This window comes from Vanellus vanellus, assembly GCF_965231255.1.
Source record: "Vanellus vanellus genome assembly, chromosome: 21".
Lineage (NCBI taxonomy): Eukaryota > Metazoa > Chordata > Aves > Charadriiformes > Charadriidae > Vanellus > Vanellus vanellus.
In genome coordinates this window covers 2,393,404-2,412,347 of record NC_138926.1, presented here as the reverse complement: position 1 = coordinate 2,412,347, position 18,944 = coordinate 2,393,404, and the positions used below count along the sequence as shown (strand labels likewise).

Sequence of the window (18,944 nt, the reverse complement as noted above, 5' to 3'; positions counted from 1 at the left end):
CAGTCCTTCCTATATGGAAAATAACTCTCGCATATTATATATTCTTCATTCTATTTTGATAAAGAAGTAATTCTGCAGGTATCTTATTTTTTCCACCAAATTTGGGGGAAAAGAAAAGATATTTTCCCCAAGAAGGCCATTTTTTTTCTGTGTTGTTCAAATTTCTGGAGATTTTTCATCTCACAGACTAGTTTTCTTCACCCTTTTTCTGGACATGACAATCCTCTTCGGGGAAGTACGGTTCTATGCTTACCTCTTTGTAAAGACCAAAATTGTTAACTCAATCTGGAGCTTCACAGGAACAGCAATCTTAATGGAGCTGCAGGACAATGCATGCCTAAAACACTTGAGGAAGTTATGGCAGGTTAGCGTTACGCCTCCGGAGATGTCACTGCTTACCACTGACAGAAGGGGGGAACTGATCCTGATTTTGGACACCAACTAATGTGCTTGCACCAGCCTGACCAGATGGCTCCAGTTATGTCAGTGCACATTCCCATTAGCTATAGGAACATCAGCATCTAAACCTTTACTTTAAATTACGTACTTTACAGAAGAGCAGAGAATGTTGCAAATTGTTACTTACCCACTCTACCTGCTCCAGGGACTCCGTCTGAAATTCCAGCACATTTCAAACTCCCACGTTACTACTTAATTTGTTCTAAATCATCAACCGGAACTGAAATTGGGCCATCCAGGCCAGGAAAATGCCTTCACTGGGGCAAGATGTAAACTTTCTCTGACCATGGACAGCCTAATAATTTATCAGAGATTCCATGAAAAGAATACACAAAGATAGAACTTCAGTTTGAGAAGAAAGTAAAAAATAGAGGATAAACATGCTAAAGGTTTGCAGGGAAAGTTGTCCTGTTTATATCAGACGTTTTGCATGATTGTGATCCTGGAGGAAAACGCTAAAATCTATTTGTAAAATTCATGAAGGCAAAACACTTCACTACATACCAGAGAGGTTTTTTTCCTCTTCTTTTAATTTAGCAGTAACAATGTCTACAATACATTGATTCACAAATTAAGTGAAGGTATGAAACCACATTCTTCATACTGAGATGGGACATTCTGGACTTTTACTTTTTAAACACCCTCTCAAGGAGGAAGAGTTCTGAGCCTCCAATGAACATTTTTTGACACAACCAGTGGTGGGAATTTCAATTTTAACAGTGATTGTATTTAGTGAGCCTTGTCCATAGAGATGAAAATGCTTTGCAAACGAGTGCAACGCTCGGAACCTCACTGTACAGATAAAAGGGGAGGGAAACTGAGGCACAGTGCTGTGCAGTGACTGCCAGGATCAAGCAGCAGGCAGCAGAGATCTGGAGATAAATCTCAGCTCTCTGACTCCCAGTCAATTCCCGACTCGCCAGGCCACAGCCTCCCAGTAAGTGTATGTGGGTATCTACTGTCCAGCAGTTCATGTGTTATACAGGCATATCTTCTTTCACCTCTCCCGCCGTCCCATTGGCTCCGTTCAATCCTGCTGGCTCCCTGCCTTCCTCCTCTTCTTCTTCTTCTTCTCCTTTTGCTGTCTCTGCTTCTCTGCCTCCGCTCAGGAGGGTGGCACTGGAGAGGTGGCTGAGGAGTTGGCCTTCCCGGCGAGACTCGGCCAGCTCCTTGGCACAGCACACAGGAGTGTTGGTCTCGTACGTGCTGTGGAAGCTGTTATAGTCGACTTCGTAAAAATCCTTCTCCAGGGTGAGGACAGGAGTGAAGCGATGTCCCCACAGCACCTCAGTGTCCATGTAGGAGCTGCGAGCCTGGCAAGTCATCCCTGGGTAGAAACAGAGGGATGTTAAATGCAAAGCTTCCTTACGTGCTCACCCAACCACTTCTTTCATTTAAAAGCACTTTCATGTTATCTCCATACCTGATTGCTCTGGGACACAGAAAAGGTCTTCGCTTAATAAGCCTCACAAAAGCCTCTATCATGAAAAAGCTGAGCGCTCACAGGCAAAGGGACGGATTCATCGCCGCATCTTCAGACTGTTTCCTGACCCTTGTGCTTAATGGGTTTGAAGTCTGGTACCACTAAGCAACTTCTCTCTGTCCTCACATTGCTCTGTTGAGGTGTTGCTTGCGTGGCTGATACTAACAGCCCTTCTGGTGAAGCGTGCTAGAATGACATCTGACCCTGTCGGTGCACCTCAAATCCTGACCCACACAGCCCCTAAGCAGAGTGAACCACTGCCCTGTGCTCCCACGGTGCCTGACCCCATCCCTCTTTATCTACAGCAGTATCAGCAGTTCCCTCCTGCACTTAGGTTAAGACACCCAGACATATAGCCGGAAAGGTGGAGAGGGCCACAACTCCTAGTGATTGATATGGCAACCTCACTTTTAAATACCCCTGGAGGGGTCAATCCAACTGTATGAGGTTGGCAGAACCAAAACCCACGACGACACACGGTCAAGCTCATAAGCACGTTGAATTCCATGTCCTAATGGATTGTGGATTGAATGAACAGTGGGAAATATGGAACTGATATTTGTCAAGCTGCTTCTCAGCCCCAAGGATCAGAGTTTATTTATTTACTTTGAAAAAGTTTAAAGAGCTTTGCAGGGCTGGGATAAGCATTCAGCATTTGCCTAACTGTGAAGACATTCTCTTGGAATTACCTGCCAATGTCAAGGCTGACTTCTCTTCCAAATATTTGTCTTCTGCTTGTCCTCATTATGTTATGATTTTGGAATTAATTCTGGTGAAATTGGGAAAACCTGACCTCACAAAGTCCTCCCACTGTTCTCTTTCGGAGGGTGAGAGATAGGCTGGATGGGAATACAGTCAAAGCGTGCACTTGATCCGGTTCCTGGCCACCACTTCCAAGTCTAAGTCCTGCAGCCCAAAGTACGCAAACAGTAATCTAAAGCCTTGCATAGGGGGGAAAATATCAGTGTCGGCTGCTTCAGGGAAGAGCATATCAGGTATTCTCACCACCTGAGCTCAGGGTAATCAGAAAACTCCTTTCCTTAAAAAAAAATAAAAAGCACCTTTGTGAAAAGACGAATATTTTGTTCTCTTAATTGCTACAGTCCATTAAAAGACACCCACGCGAGCAAGCTCTCTGGAAAGCTTTACTTGTCTCTTATTGCTTTCCTTAGTTTAAAGCTATCAGGCCAGGAGTATATTAGTTGCTTTGGGTTCTTGAAAGGGGAAAAGAGGGACAGTGACACATGCAACACTGAGAAATTTCCAGTTCTGTATCGCAGCCTGCAAAGCCAATTTCCCCCCCCCCAAGAAGATTTGCAGGAGTATTTGCTTCTGGGCAGGAACAACAAGTACCGAGTTAGTCATAGCGTGCTGCTTCCTGGGCCGGAAGGAACCGGGAAGTGCAGAGGCTGCTGTGAAAAATACAATAATGGAAGAAGAAAATTACCCCAAGTGGTTTTGCCTTTCGGAGAAGCTCTATTGAGGTACATCGTCTTTTCAGGAAACTATCAGTTTTTGCTTGACGAGTAAATACCAGCGTGGAGACCGCTCCCGACTATACGGTGACACTACAATGTGCAGCATCACCTGCTCGGAGTCCTCAGTCCTCGAGGTGAAGACTGGTTAATCTTCACTCCCTTTTATCAGCTAGCAAAGAGCAGCTCATGGAGTCCTGCTTATTTTTGGAGTCCTGCTAATTTTGGAGTCCTGCTACAGTTCTTCTCAGGAGAGCTGTGTCACTGACGCTTATCATACAGTTGACCTCCCTGGGCAAGGGCTTTTACTGCGGGCTGTTCTGAGGTCAGTAATGCAGGGCTGCATGGCTAATCCCATTTTCCGATGCTCCCTCATGCTGGGAGGCCGGAATGCTGGACAACCAGCAGCCTGTGTGGGTACGCTAAGGAGACAGTTAAAATAAACCAGCTGGTTTTCCTTCAGACAGAGCTGGTTTTGCACTAGAAATCAGGAAGGCTTCAAGTGCCTCCTCCAAGCTCTGAGGGCTTTGAGAGCGCAGTGTGGAGAGCAGGAGAGGAGACGGTCCAGGCTCACAGGACTGGGTCCTGTGAACGAACCGGCTGATTCTTATCCTGACCTTCCAAGTGCTGCATAAAGGCATCACGTACAAGTCCCCAAGGCCGAGATGGGGTGTCCCTGCTGAATGTGAGGGGCTGAGGCATCCTAAGGGAACTCTATAATCAGGGCCTGAAATAGCTCCTTCCCTGGGGAGAGTACCTGACAGTGAACCTGCGCTCCAGAGACACAATCCTAGTTATCTCCTGCTGTAAGTATTCAATTAAGGAAGGAACAATAGAAAGCTTTCAGCAACCAAATTCTGCACACTGCCAGCTTCCTGCAGTAGCTGCTTGCTGTAACCCCAGGGGTACACAGATCCAGCACAATAAGACAACTTGTAATTGCTCCATAATCCCATTCAAATATTCCTTTTTAGCACATGTGCAGTGGTGTTTTAATTGCGTGGGGACCTACTGCTTGGCAACTCCTACATTACCCAGTAAACAACAGCATTGTCTCTGCTTCAAATTCCATTAAGTGCCCGCTTTGCCGGCTGCCCTGTGCTCTCCAGCCTGGTTAATTAATGCATCTGTAATGTCCCTAGCTAATTATTGCCTCTGTAACTGCAAAAAGATGACAGAAGAGGTGTGGAAACAATAAACCTTACTTTTATTAAGAGCACATGGATGCAGCTGCTTTCCACTCGCACACAATGTGCGCGGTGCCCTCTGCGCTCGGAATTTGGGAGCTTCAGCTTGCCGCGGGGCGGAGGAACTCGCTAGGCTAAGATCTATCACACACGGCCGTGGGCTCTCTGCGAAAACCAGCGGCTTTATTTCATGAGCCTTGCTTATCCGAGCCCGTGGGCCATCCCGGGTGTTGGTTCTGTCCCATGCTCACACCCGTAAGAACCGCACCGGCTTTGCCTCTGCCCTTCAGCGCAGGAGCACTGTCTCGTGCAACCCCGAAGCACCGACATTTCGGAGAGCACAAGAAATTGAGGGAGAGTTCAAACTCTCGGAATTTCTTGCCAAAAAACCCATAGTATTTATGGCCCTGGTGAAGGCTGTTAATCCTTCTCTTAAAGTAGATACATTTTGGGTTTAAGTGGTACAGATATGTGGTATAGTTATAAGGAAGTGGTGTTTGGTGACTTGGGCATTTCATTTCAATAAGCTTCATACCAAAGGATTATGCTCATTCCCCCTTTGTCAGTCTAAGTAGATGTGCTTCAAAACTTAGTTAAAAATAAACTGATAGAGCTTTCTATTTTTCAAGTGTATTGCATTTTCCGGATAGTAAGACCATTAGAAGTTTAATTTTCTCCTAAACAATCTGGTTTAAAAATGAAAAAATATGTTTAATATAAATTTGTGCAATCTGTCAGTTGTGGAAAATGTGAAATGATATGTCAAATCTTCAGCTTTCAAGGTTTAGTTACAGCTTTCTCATCTGTTAATTCAGCAGCTTAGCTTTCAGTTGCAAACAAAACTCGATTTTAATTGAAACCAGAAAAAAGTTCGTACAAAGTTATAAGCAGATGCACCAAATTTTCAATAAAGCTGGAACCAGTTCCAGGCTTTTCAGAAAGCTGGAGACCAGAGGACTGTCTCCTGGTTTCAAGTTCTGCAATAAACATTTCATAGAGTTTTAACGATAATGTCATTATAGCAGAATCCTAAGAAGTGGATTTTTTTGTCTGTTGGCTGGAGTCACTACATCACAGGATCAATAACAGAGTTTGTGCGTGTTCCCGTTTAAGGCAGCCATAGATGCCTTCCGAAATGGCCCGTTTCTGGTTTCCAGCAGATGAAAAGATGCAAAATATATTGCTATGTGTATAAAACCAGGTGTTTCATTACATTCGAGAAGAGAGAGAGAGTCACTGAGGAAAGACTGGTGGGTAAAATAGGTGTCAGGGAACTCTACCAATAAGGCACTTTTCTGTCATCAAAATCAGTTGGGATCAGGCAGCTTACATTTTATCAAAGACAAAGGAATGTTAATACGTGCTGACAAAAAGCGGTTATTTGATGGCTCGCTCGGTAAGGAGCCTGGGTTTTCTGCAGCGTACTCAATGGGAGTTGCGGATTTCTGAACGTTTCACTGCTTGCAATGCCACCGATTATGCAAGTGGAGCAGACGCGCGCCTGGCTCTGCCGCGCTGCTCGGGAAAACGGTGATTGCTCCTGATTTCCAGGTCTTGCATACCCTCAGGTTACCAGATAAAATCAAACTTCATTATCACAGGCCAAATCTAACTGCATTTGCAGCTGTTTGGTTATCCAGAGATGCACCAGCAGTCTTTCTCCAACTGTTGGAGGACGCGTATTTGCGTCAAACATGCCGTCATAGCCAGTACCTTTACCGGCAGTTTAATGGGAGAGGGCAAGGGCACCACAAAGCATTCTACCAGCCCAAGAAATTGCCACAGGCTTCAATTTGATCACATCCAGAGTATAGCTGAATCTTTCAGTACAGCTACACGGCCTGAACTTTCTCAGTGGGTAGAGATATCCCAACCCCTGGGGCTGTCAAGACAACATTCTCCATCAGCCTAAAATTAACTCTCCTCATTTAAATGCCACAGTGCTCAGTGATTATCTGCTGGCAAAATGTCATGTGGATGCTGACTGTATGTTTGCCATATTTGCGAGGCTCTCCCTGCAGTTCAGACACAGATATTGCTGGAAGTGATTGCACTTCTCTGTCCTTGTTTTCCTACGCTATTGTTTGCAGGGTGACTTTTCCCCTTGTACCGGATGCACTAAAGCTGCACAATACATACTCCGCTCCTTCAGCTGAACTCTACCTACGCCACAAGAATACAGAGAAAGAACTGATGGACTCAGAGGAATAGTGACAGACTGATGTAAGTTAGGATGGCAAGGAGTAGTTATAAAAATTTTAAGTTCTATCACTCTAATTAAGCTATACACGTCTTTAGATTAGCATCAGCATTTGGATAGTTATAAAATTTATTAGTCCCTTCGCATTAATCAGACCGAAGAACACTGTAACCTCCAAAAAGTCAATATTCCTCCAACTTGAAAAGGAATATTAGAAGGTAGGAGCATGGTCCTCCAATTATTTGTGCTTGTCTCCTTTAGAGGAAGACATGTCTGGGCTTGATTCACTTTGATTTTTATGCCAGAGGAGAGTAATAGGATTTTAATTTATCTGAATTCTCTCCAGGCATGCAAAAGCTCCTAGGCACTGGAAATGGAGAGAAAAAAAAAAAAAAAAAAGAAAAAGGAAAGGACCTTATGATTTAAAGATCTTGGATTCAATTGCCATGTCTCTACCAGGCAGAACCTGAGCACCAAGCTCACACCACGTAACTTCAGGCCCCTCACAAAGTTATTCACAGCGACTGCAGAGGCACCCAAGACGACTAGCCGGCCAACATCTACCTCTGGAGGACAATTCAGCTCATGAAAAGAATGACTTGAGACGTCTCTCTCTTCCCTATAATTATATAAGCAGTTTCTGTAACAGTTCTGCAAGGTCCTTCTTGCAGAAAACTTATTTATATGCAAAATGCAAACCAAAACAAGACAACCCAAAGCAGATGATGAATGCATGAAAACTCCATTTAGTAATTTCACCCTTCCTTTGTTCTCCCATGAAAATCATGATTAATTTCAGGATATCTTATGTTGTGACTACTTATTTTGGTCCTATATTTACAGCCAGGAAATTCTACTATGTCAAGGTGGATAAATTGAGGTGCAAAAAAGCTGCTGTTTGCCTACACTCTGACAGGGACAGGATGAGGTAAATTACTTCTAATCATTAAACCGCTTTTTATCACACAGACTCGAACCCAGGAATATATATGCCTATCCTTTCCTAAGAGTTTATTAAAACTTCATTTAGTGACTGGAGTAATCAGGCATCTGGACTGCCTCTTGCGGCTTATTTCATGGAGGTGGGAAAAAGAGGTAATGAAAACCAGGGAGGACCAAGAGTGAAGTAAGAAGCAGTGCTGTCCCTGTGCCCAGCCAACAGCAATGCCGGACACCCGTAGATAGAGAACGAGGTTTGCAGGACAGCTACTGCTAAATCAGGTTTTGGTTAATTGTCAGTAAATAGCAGCGGAAGGGTAAAGTGGAAGAGAAGAGAGCCTCTTCAAATTATCTGCCAGAAAGCCTTGTAGGATATGCAGACCGCCTCATCACATGGAGTGATGGCTTGCAGGAAAATAAGTAAATAAAAAAAACGGACTCTCCAATGTTCTCTTAATTGAATCAGCCAAATTTTTCATCATAACCCAGCTGACTCTGCATGCACATGGAAGGGGGGGTGTGTCTGAATCTTCACTGCTCTTCCCCATTCCAGCAGCCTTGCTCCATAAACTATGCTCAGAGTTCAGGATCAGGAGGGTAAGGGCTAGCGGTTTGGCCAACAGCAGCCCAGACCTAGTCTGTCAACAGGATGGCTCTAATTTTTTGTTGCCACTGTGGAGAGCAGAAAGGCACTAAAAGCAAAAATGTATTCACTTTGCAAACAGATTTTCCGCCTTCACTTTCTTCCCTTTTATTGCAGGTCAAATTTGGGCCAGCTGATCTTGACAAGTGTCCCTTTCAGATAAGGCAAAAGAGAATTAATTCCCTAAAGTAATCTCTGTGACCAATTCATTAAGTAGGCACCGTGAGTGATGCTGCTGCTTTCAAGATGCCCACGAAGCAGCACTGGAAGTCAGAACACTTGTCATCTATATTGATTTTGTCTTTACAGCGCTCATTTCGCTCAGCAATGATCACAACAGATCTGCCGGGAAACTTCGTCTCCCTTTGGCATTTTTAAACCTCTCCTGGAGTCACAGTGCCTCAGCCACACCAAAACACAGACTGGAAAGCCCCGTGTCAGTGGGCTCTCTGCCGCAGCTGGCTTCCTGGGTTAGTCAGTAGAACAGCTGTGGGTCCCTGGAGAGCTCTCACTAGAATAATACAATGTTTATTTTCTTTTTCGGCAAAATAAAAACATTGCATTGGCTGATACGTTTCTTGTGTGTTGCTATTCTTCAGTGTGCTGTTATTTATCCTTTTAAAAATTCAAGTCAACTTGAAAACAAAAACATGGTTTTAAAACACAATGTTTCACTTTGTAAAAAAAAAAACAACTTGAAGCCTTCAGAAAATTCAAGTCAACTGGAAAACAAAAACAATGTTTTAAACCACAATGTTCAAGTCATTGTTTTGTAAAAAAAACAATGACTTGAAGTGTTTCAACTCTTCAGAATTAATTCTACACTTTTCATTTGAAACTATTTACCCTCTTTGCCTTCTGCCGGCTCAGAATTAAACGCAAATGTCAGGAAGCAGAGTTCCTGGTTTGAGAGGAGACAATACATTACGTTTGTAATATGTGTGTGGTTGGTTAAAGCTATTGGAAATAGTTATAAAATTGCTGTCCCAAATTTTCAGTGAAAAATATTCACGCTTTTAGTCAAGACATTACACTTAAATTTCTTTAGTCATTTGTATGTTGGCAATCCCCATTTTGACCAGCTTTCAAAATACCTTATGAAAAAATATAGCTATCTTTTCCCCACCAGTGCAGGATGCATTCACGGTATGATTTGCTGTTGTCTGTAAAGACGGAATAAGTTTCCATTAATTTTTTCCTCCTGACAACAACTGGAGAGCTGAGCCACCTCTGAGGCAGCACGCAGGACTCGCTTCTTGTGCACCATGAACAGAGCTGTGTATGCTGACCAGTTGTACCTCTGAACACTGCGCTGGTGGTTCCTCATTTTTCACAGGGGTTACTGAGGGAACAAATGGTCTGTTACGTTCTTATACTGCCCTGAACCTGACAAGGTTGTAACAGCGTCATGATTTAATAGAAGTCATGCTGTAAGTAAGTTATACCATTCCCAAAAGCAGATGGGACTTGAACAATACGATAGGAAGAAAAGAATCTAAAGAATTTGCTTGGAGCTAATTTTAAGGTATGGCAATAGGGATTAATATCCCCCAAAGTGCTTTATCAGTATTACAAAGTGCGAGGACAGAGCAGGAAAGCACAAACACTGTGTGTCTGCAAGCCACTTTCATTGGGGCAAAATATCCCACCCGCGCAGTGGCCACATGTCATTCAGAAACCCACCTCAGCCTCTGAATCAGATAACGGCATCATCTGAGGTCCACTCTGCTCTAAGTTCAATGCAAACTGGCTGTTCTAGCTCCAGTTTTGGAATTTCCCAGCCCATCTTCTGAGACCAGAATAATTCATTTCCACAGATGCCTGCTCCTTAATAACATTATACACTGGCCTGTACAATCCCTCTGGGAGAGGAGCCCATTTGTAAAGCAATATTATTCCTATGCCATGCTTTTAATTTTGAGGCTGTTATTGATAATGACTTCCTCTCATACATATCTAGCAGCGGCTGAGCTTTCATAAGAGGAAGGCAGTGCAGTAGCTGTTCAAACAGAATTTGATAGTGTCACTGTGTGATGAGGAAAGAGGCTTTGGACAAACAAGGAACTGCATTCCGTGCTCAGATTAGGAGGTTCTAGTATCTAGTAAGTGTTTAGGCTACAAAATAAGCTTCCATTACAAATCTTTGCCTTTGATAGTCTTTTCCACCTACCCCTTCTTTCACCACATCTCTACAATGCTCTGCTGGGAAAGAAAATTTGCCCAGTAATGCCAAATGAATTCCACTTCTACCACACAGTACTCCAACCTAGGTCCGGTGCAACCTATACATAACCTCCCATCAGCTCTGTTTGCAAGAGTCAGCTATTGCTAATAGCTAATGACTAAAGGGAGACACCGGCAAACTGAATTAGCTCTCTAGAGAGCCGTCTTTAAGAGCGAAGGTCTGGGATGCGTGCATCTGAGAGGCTATTTCCCCTTACATCTGGCTGTTAGGAGACTAGCAAGGACAAGTCTCAAGAAGGGGGCAATATTAATGCTAAGCAAGGGCCAGAGCCTGTGAGACAGGGCGTTGATACCACTGGGTACTCATGTCAAGCTGAAAGCCCTTGCTAGCGTTTCAGAGAGAACCCATGCCTCATCTAGACGAAAAAAAAATCCAAATACCACCAACAGAAAAAACTTGGATTCACAGGGCCATCTCATAACTAGAATCCTTAAATACCAAAGGGCAAAACTACTTATGAAACCGTTATCAACTGTGTCTACTTTTGCATCTCTGACTCTTTCTGTGTTTCCACATCTCTAGGTAGCAATTCTCTCCTGAGTGCTGCCCGCAGCCCCATTCCCCTGATCCGACCACGCGTGCTGCCAAGCCCAGGCTTGGGAAGCCTGCCTGAAGGGAGCCTCGGCATCTCAGGGTGCTTAAACACACTTGCTGCGTGCACAGCAGACAGAGGCTGCCAGCTCCTCCTCAAAAGTCTAGAGCCCATGAATTAGCTCCAGGTGGTAAAAGACACGGTGCCGTGTCTTTTAGGTGAGACTGCAGAGTAAAAGCATCCTCCTGCCTAGCCAGACCCCGAGGAGATACACTGCATCCCACCTGCCGAAAGGAGCCAGGAGGTCTCTGTGGCCATCCATTCGCTCAGCTTGAGAGGCACGCTGCCACCTCCCTTTTCTACACTTTGGAAAGCTGAGGCACACAGCTTTTCCAGATTTATTATAAATGGACGCAGACTTCTTTCATCGCCTGCCACAAATACACCCATAGGAGGAAATTGGGAATCAGCTGAGTATATCTCCTAGTCTACCCATTACACAGCATTGTTTTAAGCTGTTAAACAGCTGCTGGGTTGCAAGAGTCACAAAAGCACTTTCTGTATTTTTCCTCTTTGAGCTCCTTTTGAAAATATATGTCCTGCATCATGTGCAAGTCATTCAGTTTCAGCACATGCTGTTTTATGGGATATAGTAATACTTGGGCACTTCCTTCATAGCCTCCATTAAAAAGCAACACTACAGCAATACCTAAAATAGAACTGTTACAGCCAATTTTTAATACAGAGGAGAAATGGGAAAAGATTTGCGCCGTGAATTTTGATCACAGGAACCAGGACCGCAATAGACCTCAGGAATTCTTTCAGTCCATTCTTTTTTTCCCATGGATCAATTCTAAGCGATTATGGGCAGCTTCTCAACCAACCCCTTCGTCTGAACCCTCGACTTATAAAAAGAGTGTGAAACACTACAACATGAGCTGAAGGACCCATCTTTTAATCGCTAGTTATCTCAGACCACAATATCCCACCTGAATCAGTCACTAGAGAAAAACAAATCCCCATGTGTTCTCAATCCAGGTGACACTGACAGTAAAATCTTAGTGCACTTCATTTTTCCCCTTCCCCCCTTAAAATTGTGACTGATTTTTGACAAGTCCTTACCTGTTGCTTCCACCATTCCTTCCAGGATGACCACAATTTCAAACTCCTCCTTCTCCAGTTGGGTGCGGGACATCTCCCAGAAGGGGCTTTTCTCATTGATTTCATGTGAGATGATAAGAGGCGACACCAGGAACAATCTGTCATCTCCGGTGTCAAATCCCACGTTGATGTCCGTTTGGTTCAAGGGGATAAACTCTCCTTCTTTGGTCTGTTTGGACTTAATCAGTTTGGCTCTAATGGAAGCCTCGACAATGTGGGAATTGCGGAGGTCTCCAACCCGGAACATGAGACAGAGCTTCTCATCCCTCATGGAAATCACCGCGTTGTTAGAAAACATGAGGGTTTCAGCCCTCTTCTTTGGTTGGCTGATCTTGACAAACATGCATCCCACCATGAACGCATTGACAATGGAGCCCAGAATAGCCTGGATCAGGAGCAGTACGATGCCCTCTGGGCACTTCTCCGTTATGACCCGATAGCCATACCCAATTGTTGTCTCAGTCTCGATAGAAAACAGAAATGCAGAAACAAATCCACTGAGATTTTCAACACAGGGGATCCAGTTCTCATCTTCAAGATGGTCCAGGTCCCCCCGGATATAGGCAATGAGCCACCATATGAACCCAAAAAACAACCAAGTGATGGTATAGACCATAGTGAAGACAAGAAGATTAAAACGCCACTTGAGGTCCACCAGCGTAGTGAAGAGGTCACTAAGATATCGATAGGTTTCTTGGACGTTTCCGTGGTGCACATTGCACTTGCCACTTTTCTCCATGTAACGCTGACGTGGCTTCTTACCTTCTGCTGCTATGAGGCGGGTTCGGTCAGTGGCAATGGGGACATCATCCCGAGCCTGTTTGGGAATCTTCTTAGGCTCTCTGGAGGTAACTCCGATGTCCATGTCCTGGTTCATGAAGATCCTAGAATCTCCGGCCATGGCTGGGCTGCAGGAGAGCAAAGAAATAGATTTTAAGACATGAGGAAAAGAGCTGAGACAAAAAGCCATTTCGTTTTACTGTCTGAACTGTTACGACAGACCAGGACAACAAAAATTGCAAATATTAATGCTACGCTGACAAACTTTGCCCCATGCTGGTAGAGGGCTGGATACAGGCTGATTCTACATCAGGAAAGCTTTCTGCTGGTCTTTCCTCCTAGTATTGTTTTGGGAAACACTTTGAAAGGCTTCAAGAGCTTCTCTCACAACAGCCGCTTGCTAAATATAATGCTGCGTTGAACTGGATGTTAAATACTGATTCATAATAGACAGTCTCTCCAAACATGAACCAGCTGCCAGTCACTTTGCTTAATGCACTACCAGAACCTCAGAAAATACGGTGATGGGCACAGTCTGGGAGTCATGAAACAGGTAAACCTTGTTACAGTTGCGGGTTTGGGTTGGTTTTTTTTGGCCCTCACGTTTTTTTACACCCAAAATCTGCTTGAGATCACAACTAGCAGCAAAGTAAAGATACAGCGACATATATTTTCAAGAGAGGGTGGAGTTTTTGATGCCTCAGGTTTCGGGTGCATACCAAGAGAAACCTTGGAAATTAATAGAAAACGCTGATCACCACTGTCTACCTAAATCTCACATAGACCTAAATTATGCATGAAGCTTTCCCTTGCAGTCAGCAGAGAAATGCACCTCCAGGGGTAATCCAGATTTCAGGTGAGCTGAATCACCTTCTGGAAGTACCCATCCGCTCCACAAATTATTCTGGGAGCCTGGGCTCCAAATGTGAAATAAGCTTTTAATTTAGCATCTTGAATTGCGTGTCTGAAGGTGTGATGAATCCAGGCCTGCTGTTAATCAGATATATCTGAACCCTCCCCTTTACTTCATCTGACATCAGACAAAAACACCAGACACTTTTTGAAACGTAACAGCTACTAAAAAGCCCACTGTCGACATGCAAAACGATGCTTAACAAGCTACAAATAAATAATACAAAATGATGGCTGCAATGATTTTTGCAGGTTATAATGTAACATCCTGTTTACCGAGATGATTAGATACTCCTGTAAAAAAAAAAAACCACACAAGCTCGATTGAAAAATGAGAGTCTGGACTCCGAATGCAGGGCGTAGACAAAATCTCTGTGAAAAACTACCTAAGAAGCCTTAGGGATATCAAAGATAGAGTAGCAATATTCTCTATGGCGTTCATTCTCTACATTGTCCTCTGCAAATCCTATTAAAACCTAACTAAATCTATTACTGCTCCCTCTATCTTTAATCTTCTTATGCGTCTGTGAATGAGAAAAGGTGTAGCGATACAATTAAGAGTATCTTGGGAAAGACAATTTTAAGATTGAGCAAAGTAGCTTCATCTTTTCGGTATTAAAAAGCACAAAGGGTGGGCGGGAAGGAAGCAGAGGCAGGATGAATAAATGAAGCAACAAATTTCCACTTCCATTCTGCTGTAGCCAAGTCTGGTTACAGCAAAGAATTACTCTTAGCCCTTGTATAAGTCACCATCAATCATTACTCCAATGAAGCAGCCAGAGCCTGTTGCTGGAACCATACCCGCTGGCTCCGTTCACCAGGGAGCCCAGCCATCTGTCCACAGCACAGTCCCAAAGCTTCCTCGTGCTGGCAAATTTGCCTGGTTTGAAGGGTTTGGGCCAGGGCTGAGCCAGTGCAGCCACAGGAAGGGGTAAATAATAGGGATCAATGACGCTGGGATGGTAAGTTCGGAGGAATCAGGCTTGCTGCCCCCACTGCATATGATCCTGGACGTGGGAGAGAGAACCCCAGCACTGTGCTGCTCCCTTCCTCACACAGCCACATCAAGGATTTGGGCAGAATATTAATCCCTACCTCTATTTCTTTCTCTGCTGAAGGTAGGACTCCCGAGAGCTGGCTCATGGTACGTTAAGATAAATATCTTCAGCCATTTTCTACTACTTGTTGCAAATTCAAATCTCGCAGACCACTGGTGTGGCTCTCTGCTGCCTTATGGCGCGCGTCTATTTACATGCACGCAAAGTGTCTGCTAGATGCTGTCAAATTAGAAGGGTACATAGTGACTCTCACTTCACAACATGCGAAAGCATATGCCAAGTGCAAGTCAGAACAATCGCACACTTTTTTTCCCCCCTGTTTAATAGGGAAAGAAGCATCCCATCAGCTGACTTAAAGAGAATTAGGTACAGAGAAGAACCTCTTCACTTTCTTCTTATGAATATTACTTTTGATCTTTGTTTGCATTGTTTGATTAATCTAAAATTACTCCATTTGGACTAAAAAGCTTTTGATCAACCTATGTGTAGAAAGGTAAAAACAGACAAGTGTTGCATGTTTTCAATTTAAAAAGGATCGGTTTAATGACAATTTTGTTATGAAAGTTATCTTTGAAGCTGTTTCACTTACGCTGACACTATGTAAGAGAGAACAATCAATTTCAAGACATTATTCTACAGTGTAAGGTTTCATATTTTAGATTCACACCAAAGAGACCAAAAAGCTCTTGAAACATATTAAAATGTGAACAGAATAGAATAAAAACAATCAAAAAGCCTAAATCCCTAGAAATATCACTCTGGCGAAGCAGGCTGGAGGGACTGTCCGTTAATGAAAGGGAAACCTGCTTTAAGTAAAACACTCGAGGGACTGGCAACATCGCTTTTCTAATGCTATTGATCTTTAACAATAGGTCAAGTGAAATCTTTCGGGAACCTTCAAGAACACCTCACAAGTGGTCCCATTAAAGCAGAAAAATTCCTGCTGTATATGAACTTTACTGACAGCTTCAGTGGCATTACAATTTCTCCTAATATTTAATCTTAAACTCTCCCATTGTAGTATAAGCATAACCTCGGTGCAGAGTTATTGAAAATAATTAAGCAGATGAAGCTTTGCATTAGATTCTTTAAAAGGAATAATATCAGTTAGCAGTTTGAGCACAGGCTTGGATGTCTGAAGACTAGCCAGCTTTCTGTTCCAAACAATTTCAGTACTTTTTCTCTAATTCTGAGCAAATCACCGCTTTTCCCTCTGCCTTAATTCCCCAACTGTAAAATTTGTGATACGGGTATGAATGGGCTGTGAGATCCTAGGCACGAGAATCTTCTAGGAAATTTGCTATCACTCCCTTATTATTTTAACTGCTCTGGGAAACTTTAGCACAAGTGACAAGATACTACAAAAGGCGCGCTGTACCTATGTAAGGATTTGGTTAACTCCTTCATCGTATAATATACTGCCCCTGCTATCAAGCATACACATCTTTTCCAGATAATGGTAATTACATGCAAGCATCTCACAGAGATTTAGACTTCAGTTTGTAAATCACTGCTCCCTCCAGCAAAGAGATCTGTGAGATGAAATTGCCTCTTATAGTCACATGCACCGTCCTGTTTCGTTGGCATTTACCATCTTTGGTTAAACGAGGCCAGGATAATAAAAATGTCACTTTTGTACAAAGCTGTTTTCCTTCTGGACAGGCTACTGCAAAAGGAGATGTGAGTCAGTGTATTATCAACCTTGCAAAGAGGCTTTTTATCAGACTCGCTGTTGCTCAGCTTTTGCCGAGACGACAGACTGGGGACAGGCAGTGACATTTAGGGCTCTTAGATTTGCTGAAGAAGAGTCAAGCTGGGGCTAGCTAAGTATCTTCAGGAGGCATTGTCTTGCAGAGCTGCTACAAGTGCTGCCTCAGAGAGCTGATGTACCTCCTGATAGCTCCAAGTCTTCAAGATAGAAATTTGCTAAAGACATCGCAGAAGGTAAAACAAGAAAAGTCTGCAAAAAACTTTTTTCCCCTGCTGACCATGGTGGCTTTTTCAATTTAAGTAATCGCTGGTCTCACTTAAGTAAATGCAAGTATCAGTGGGGACAGGATTTGCTTCTGGAAAGGTCTAAACTGGCAGGCAGGAGGAGTTTGAAGACATTAATTTGTTGTTAAGTTCGTTTATGTAAAAAAATACTTCTTTCGGTTTGTTTTAAACCTGATGCCCATGTTTTCTTGCACTATGAGAATAAATGAGCAGCTGTTCTTTAGTAAACCCCCCACACCTTCCCAAATGAGGATTCTACTTAATTTTGTTGTTTCTTTTCCCAACAGAGTCCTATACTACTCAACAAGCAATCAATACAGCAGTAAATACTAAACAGTTTATTACTGAAAAACTTGACCTGGTTCTTTTGCTGCCTGTTGGCCCACACCACATCAAACAGAGCCTAGGTTACTGTCCCCAGATTCCTCTGGGACGCTTATTCTCCTTTGGGTTACGCTGCTGCAAGGGATTGAAATTATTAAATGACAGACACTAGCAACATGGGGAAAGTTGGTAGAGGAATAGAGCAAATTGAAGCATAGCACCCAAAGAGAATAAAAGCACCGATCGCTGAACACTGAGTGCTAGTGGAAAGATGAAGAAAAATATTAGGAAAAGATGGCTTTTGACAATCTGAAGATCAATGGCTATTAGATAGGGGATGACTGACAGGTGGGGCTTTGATTTCCCTCAGAAAAGCATCTTTGCCACTATCCTTTTATTTACTGCCTGTGTATGACAGACTTGAACAGTCAACGATGCCAAGACGAGATTACCTTTCGAGGCATACATATGCATGTGGGAAAAAGAAAGGCAGGCAGATTTCGTGCAAGTCACGTCATCTTTCAGTTTTCTGACTTATAAATAGAGATGGTGGTGGCTGCCTCTTTGGAAAGCGCTTGGAGATCCACAGGTGGAGGGAATGATGCAAAAGAGTACCGCTCTTCAAAACCAGGGCAAAACATTTAAGGAAACTGCACAGGAAGGGAAATCCGTGGCGCTTCACTGATAAACATGTGGTTCAAAAGCTCCCTCATCCAAATAATTGCTTTTCAAAGCGTAATCTTGCTCAGCGCTGAAGCAGGAAGATGCCTCTCATTTCCTCTTTGAGTTTTCATTGCGTCGCAGCACCGCTTTTCCAACATGTTGACAGGCGTGATTTTACAACGGAGTTTCTCTGGGGCCAAAGGAGACACCCACCCACCAGTACACAAAACTGGGGGACTGTCGATTAACTAGGCAGCGACTGAAGAAGCAGGCGGACTTTGTGCTCATCACAGAGCTGGGCTGCTGACCGTGCCTGTCTGCTTAGAGTTCAGTAGGCTCAGAAATACCGAAACAGAAGGTGTTCAGCCTTTCAAAAGAGAATACCTTGTAAGAAAATCTCTCTGGGGAGGAAGCTGATATGACACAAAGACAGACAGAGCTTATGGACGTTTGCACTTTACTTTTATCTGCTAATTACCTCCCAATCTATCCTTCTCCCCAGCAATGCTGGGTAATCACAGTTCTAATATCCCTGAGCCCTTTCGTTGTCAGTTGTGAGGTAGCAACGTGGCTCCCCCATTCCCAGAGCATCCAAATGTTTCACAGTGTTCAGCACAGGTATAACACGCTTTAAATTGTTATTTATTTATTTACTAAGATCTGTGGAACAAGGAAGTGCTCTATTGCCCATATTTCAAGATGGGGAAGTGAGTCACAAAGACACTTGCTTCTTCCACACTCACACTGGCTGTCTGTGGCAGGGCTGGGGATTAAACCTTGACTTTCCAAAATCCTACACAAGTGTCTGCAATCACTGCACCATTCTTCTTCCCTTCCACCAATGCAGCAGCAGTGAATACAGTCCCTATCTGCTTCAGGGGTGCCTAA

General features: G+C 43.6%; 1 protein-coding gene across 1 annotated transcript; it reads right to left on the bottom strand.

Moving 5' to 3' along the window:
• Positions 1 to 1,436: 1,436 nt before the first annotated feature.
• Positions 1,437 to 13,225, bottom strand: KCNJ5 (potassium inwardly rectifying channel subfamily J member 5; the record flags this gene model as incomplete). Its single annotated transcript, XM_082493864.1, has 2 exons — positions 1,437 to 1,786; positions 12,286 to 13,225. The coding sequence occupies 2 exons, from the start codon at positions 13,223 to 13,225 to the stop codon at positions 1,437 to 1,439; spliced, it is 1,290 nt and encodes a 429-aa protein (XP_082349990.1).
• Positions 13,226 to 18,944: the final 5,719 nt, after the last annotated feature.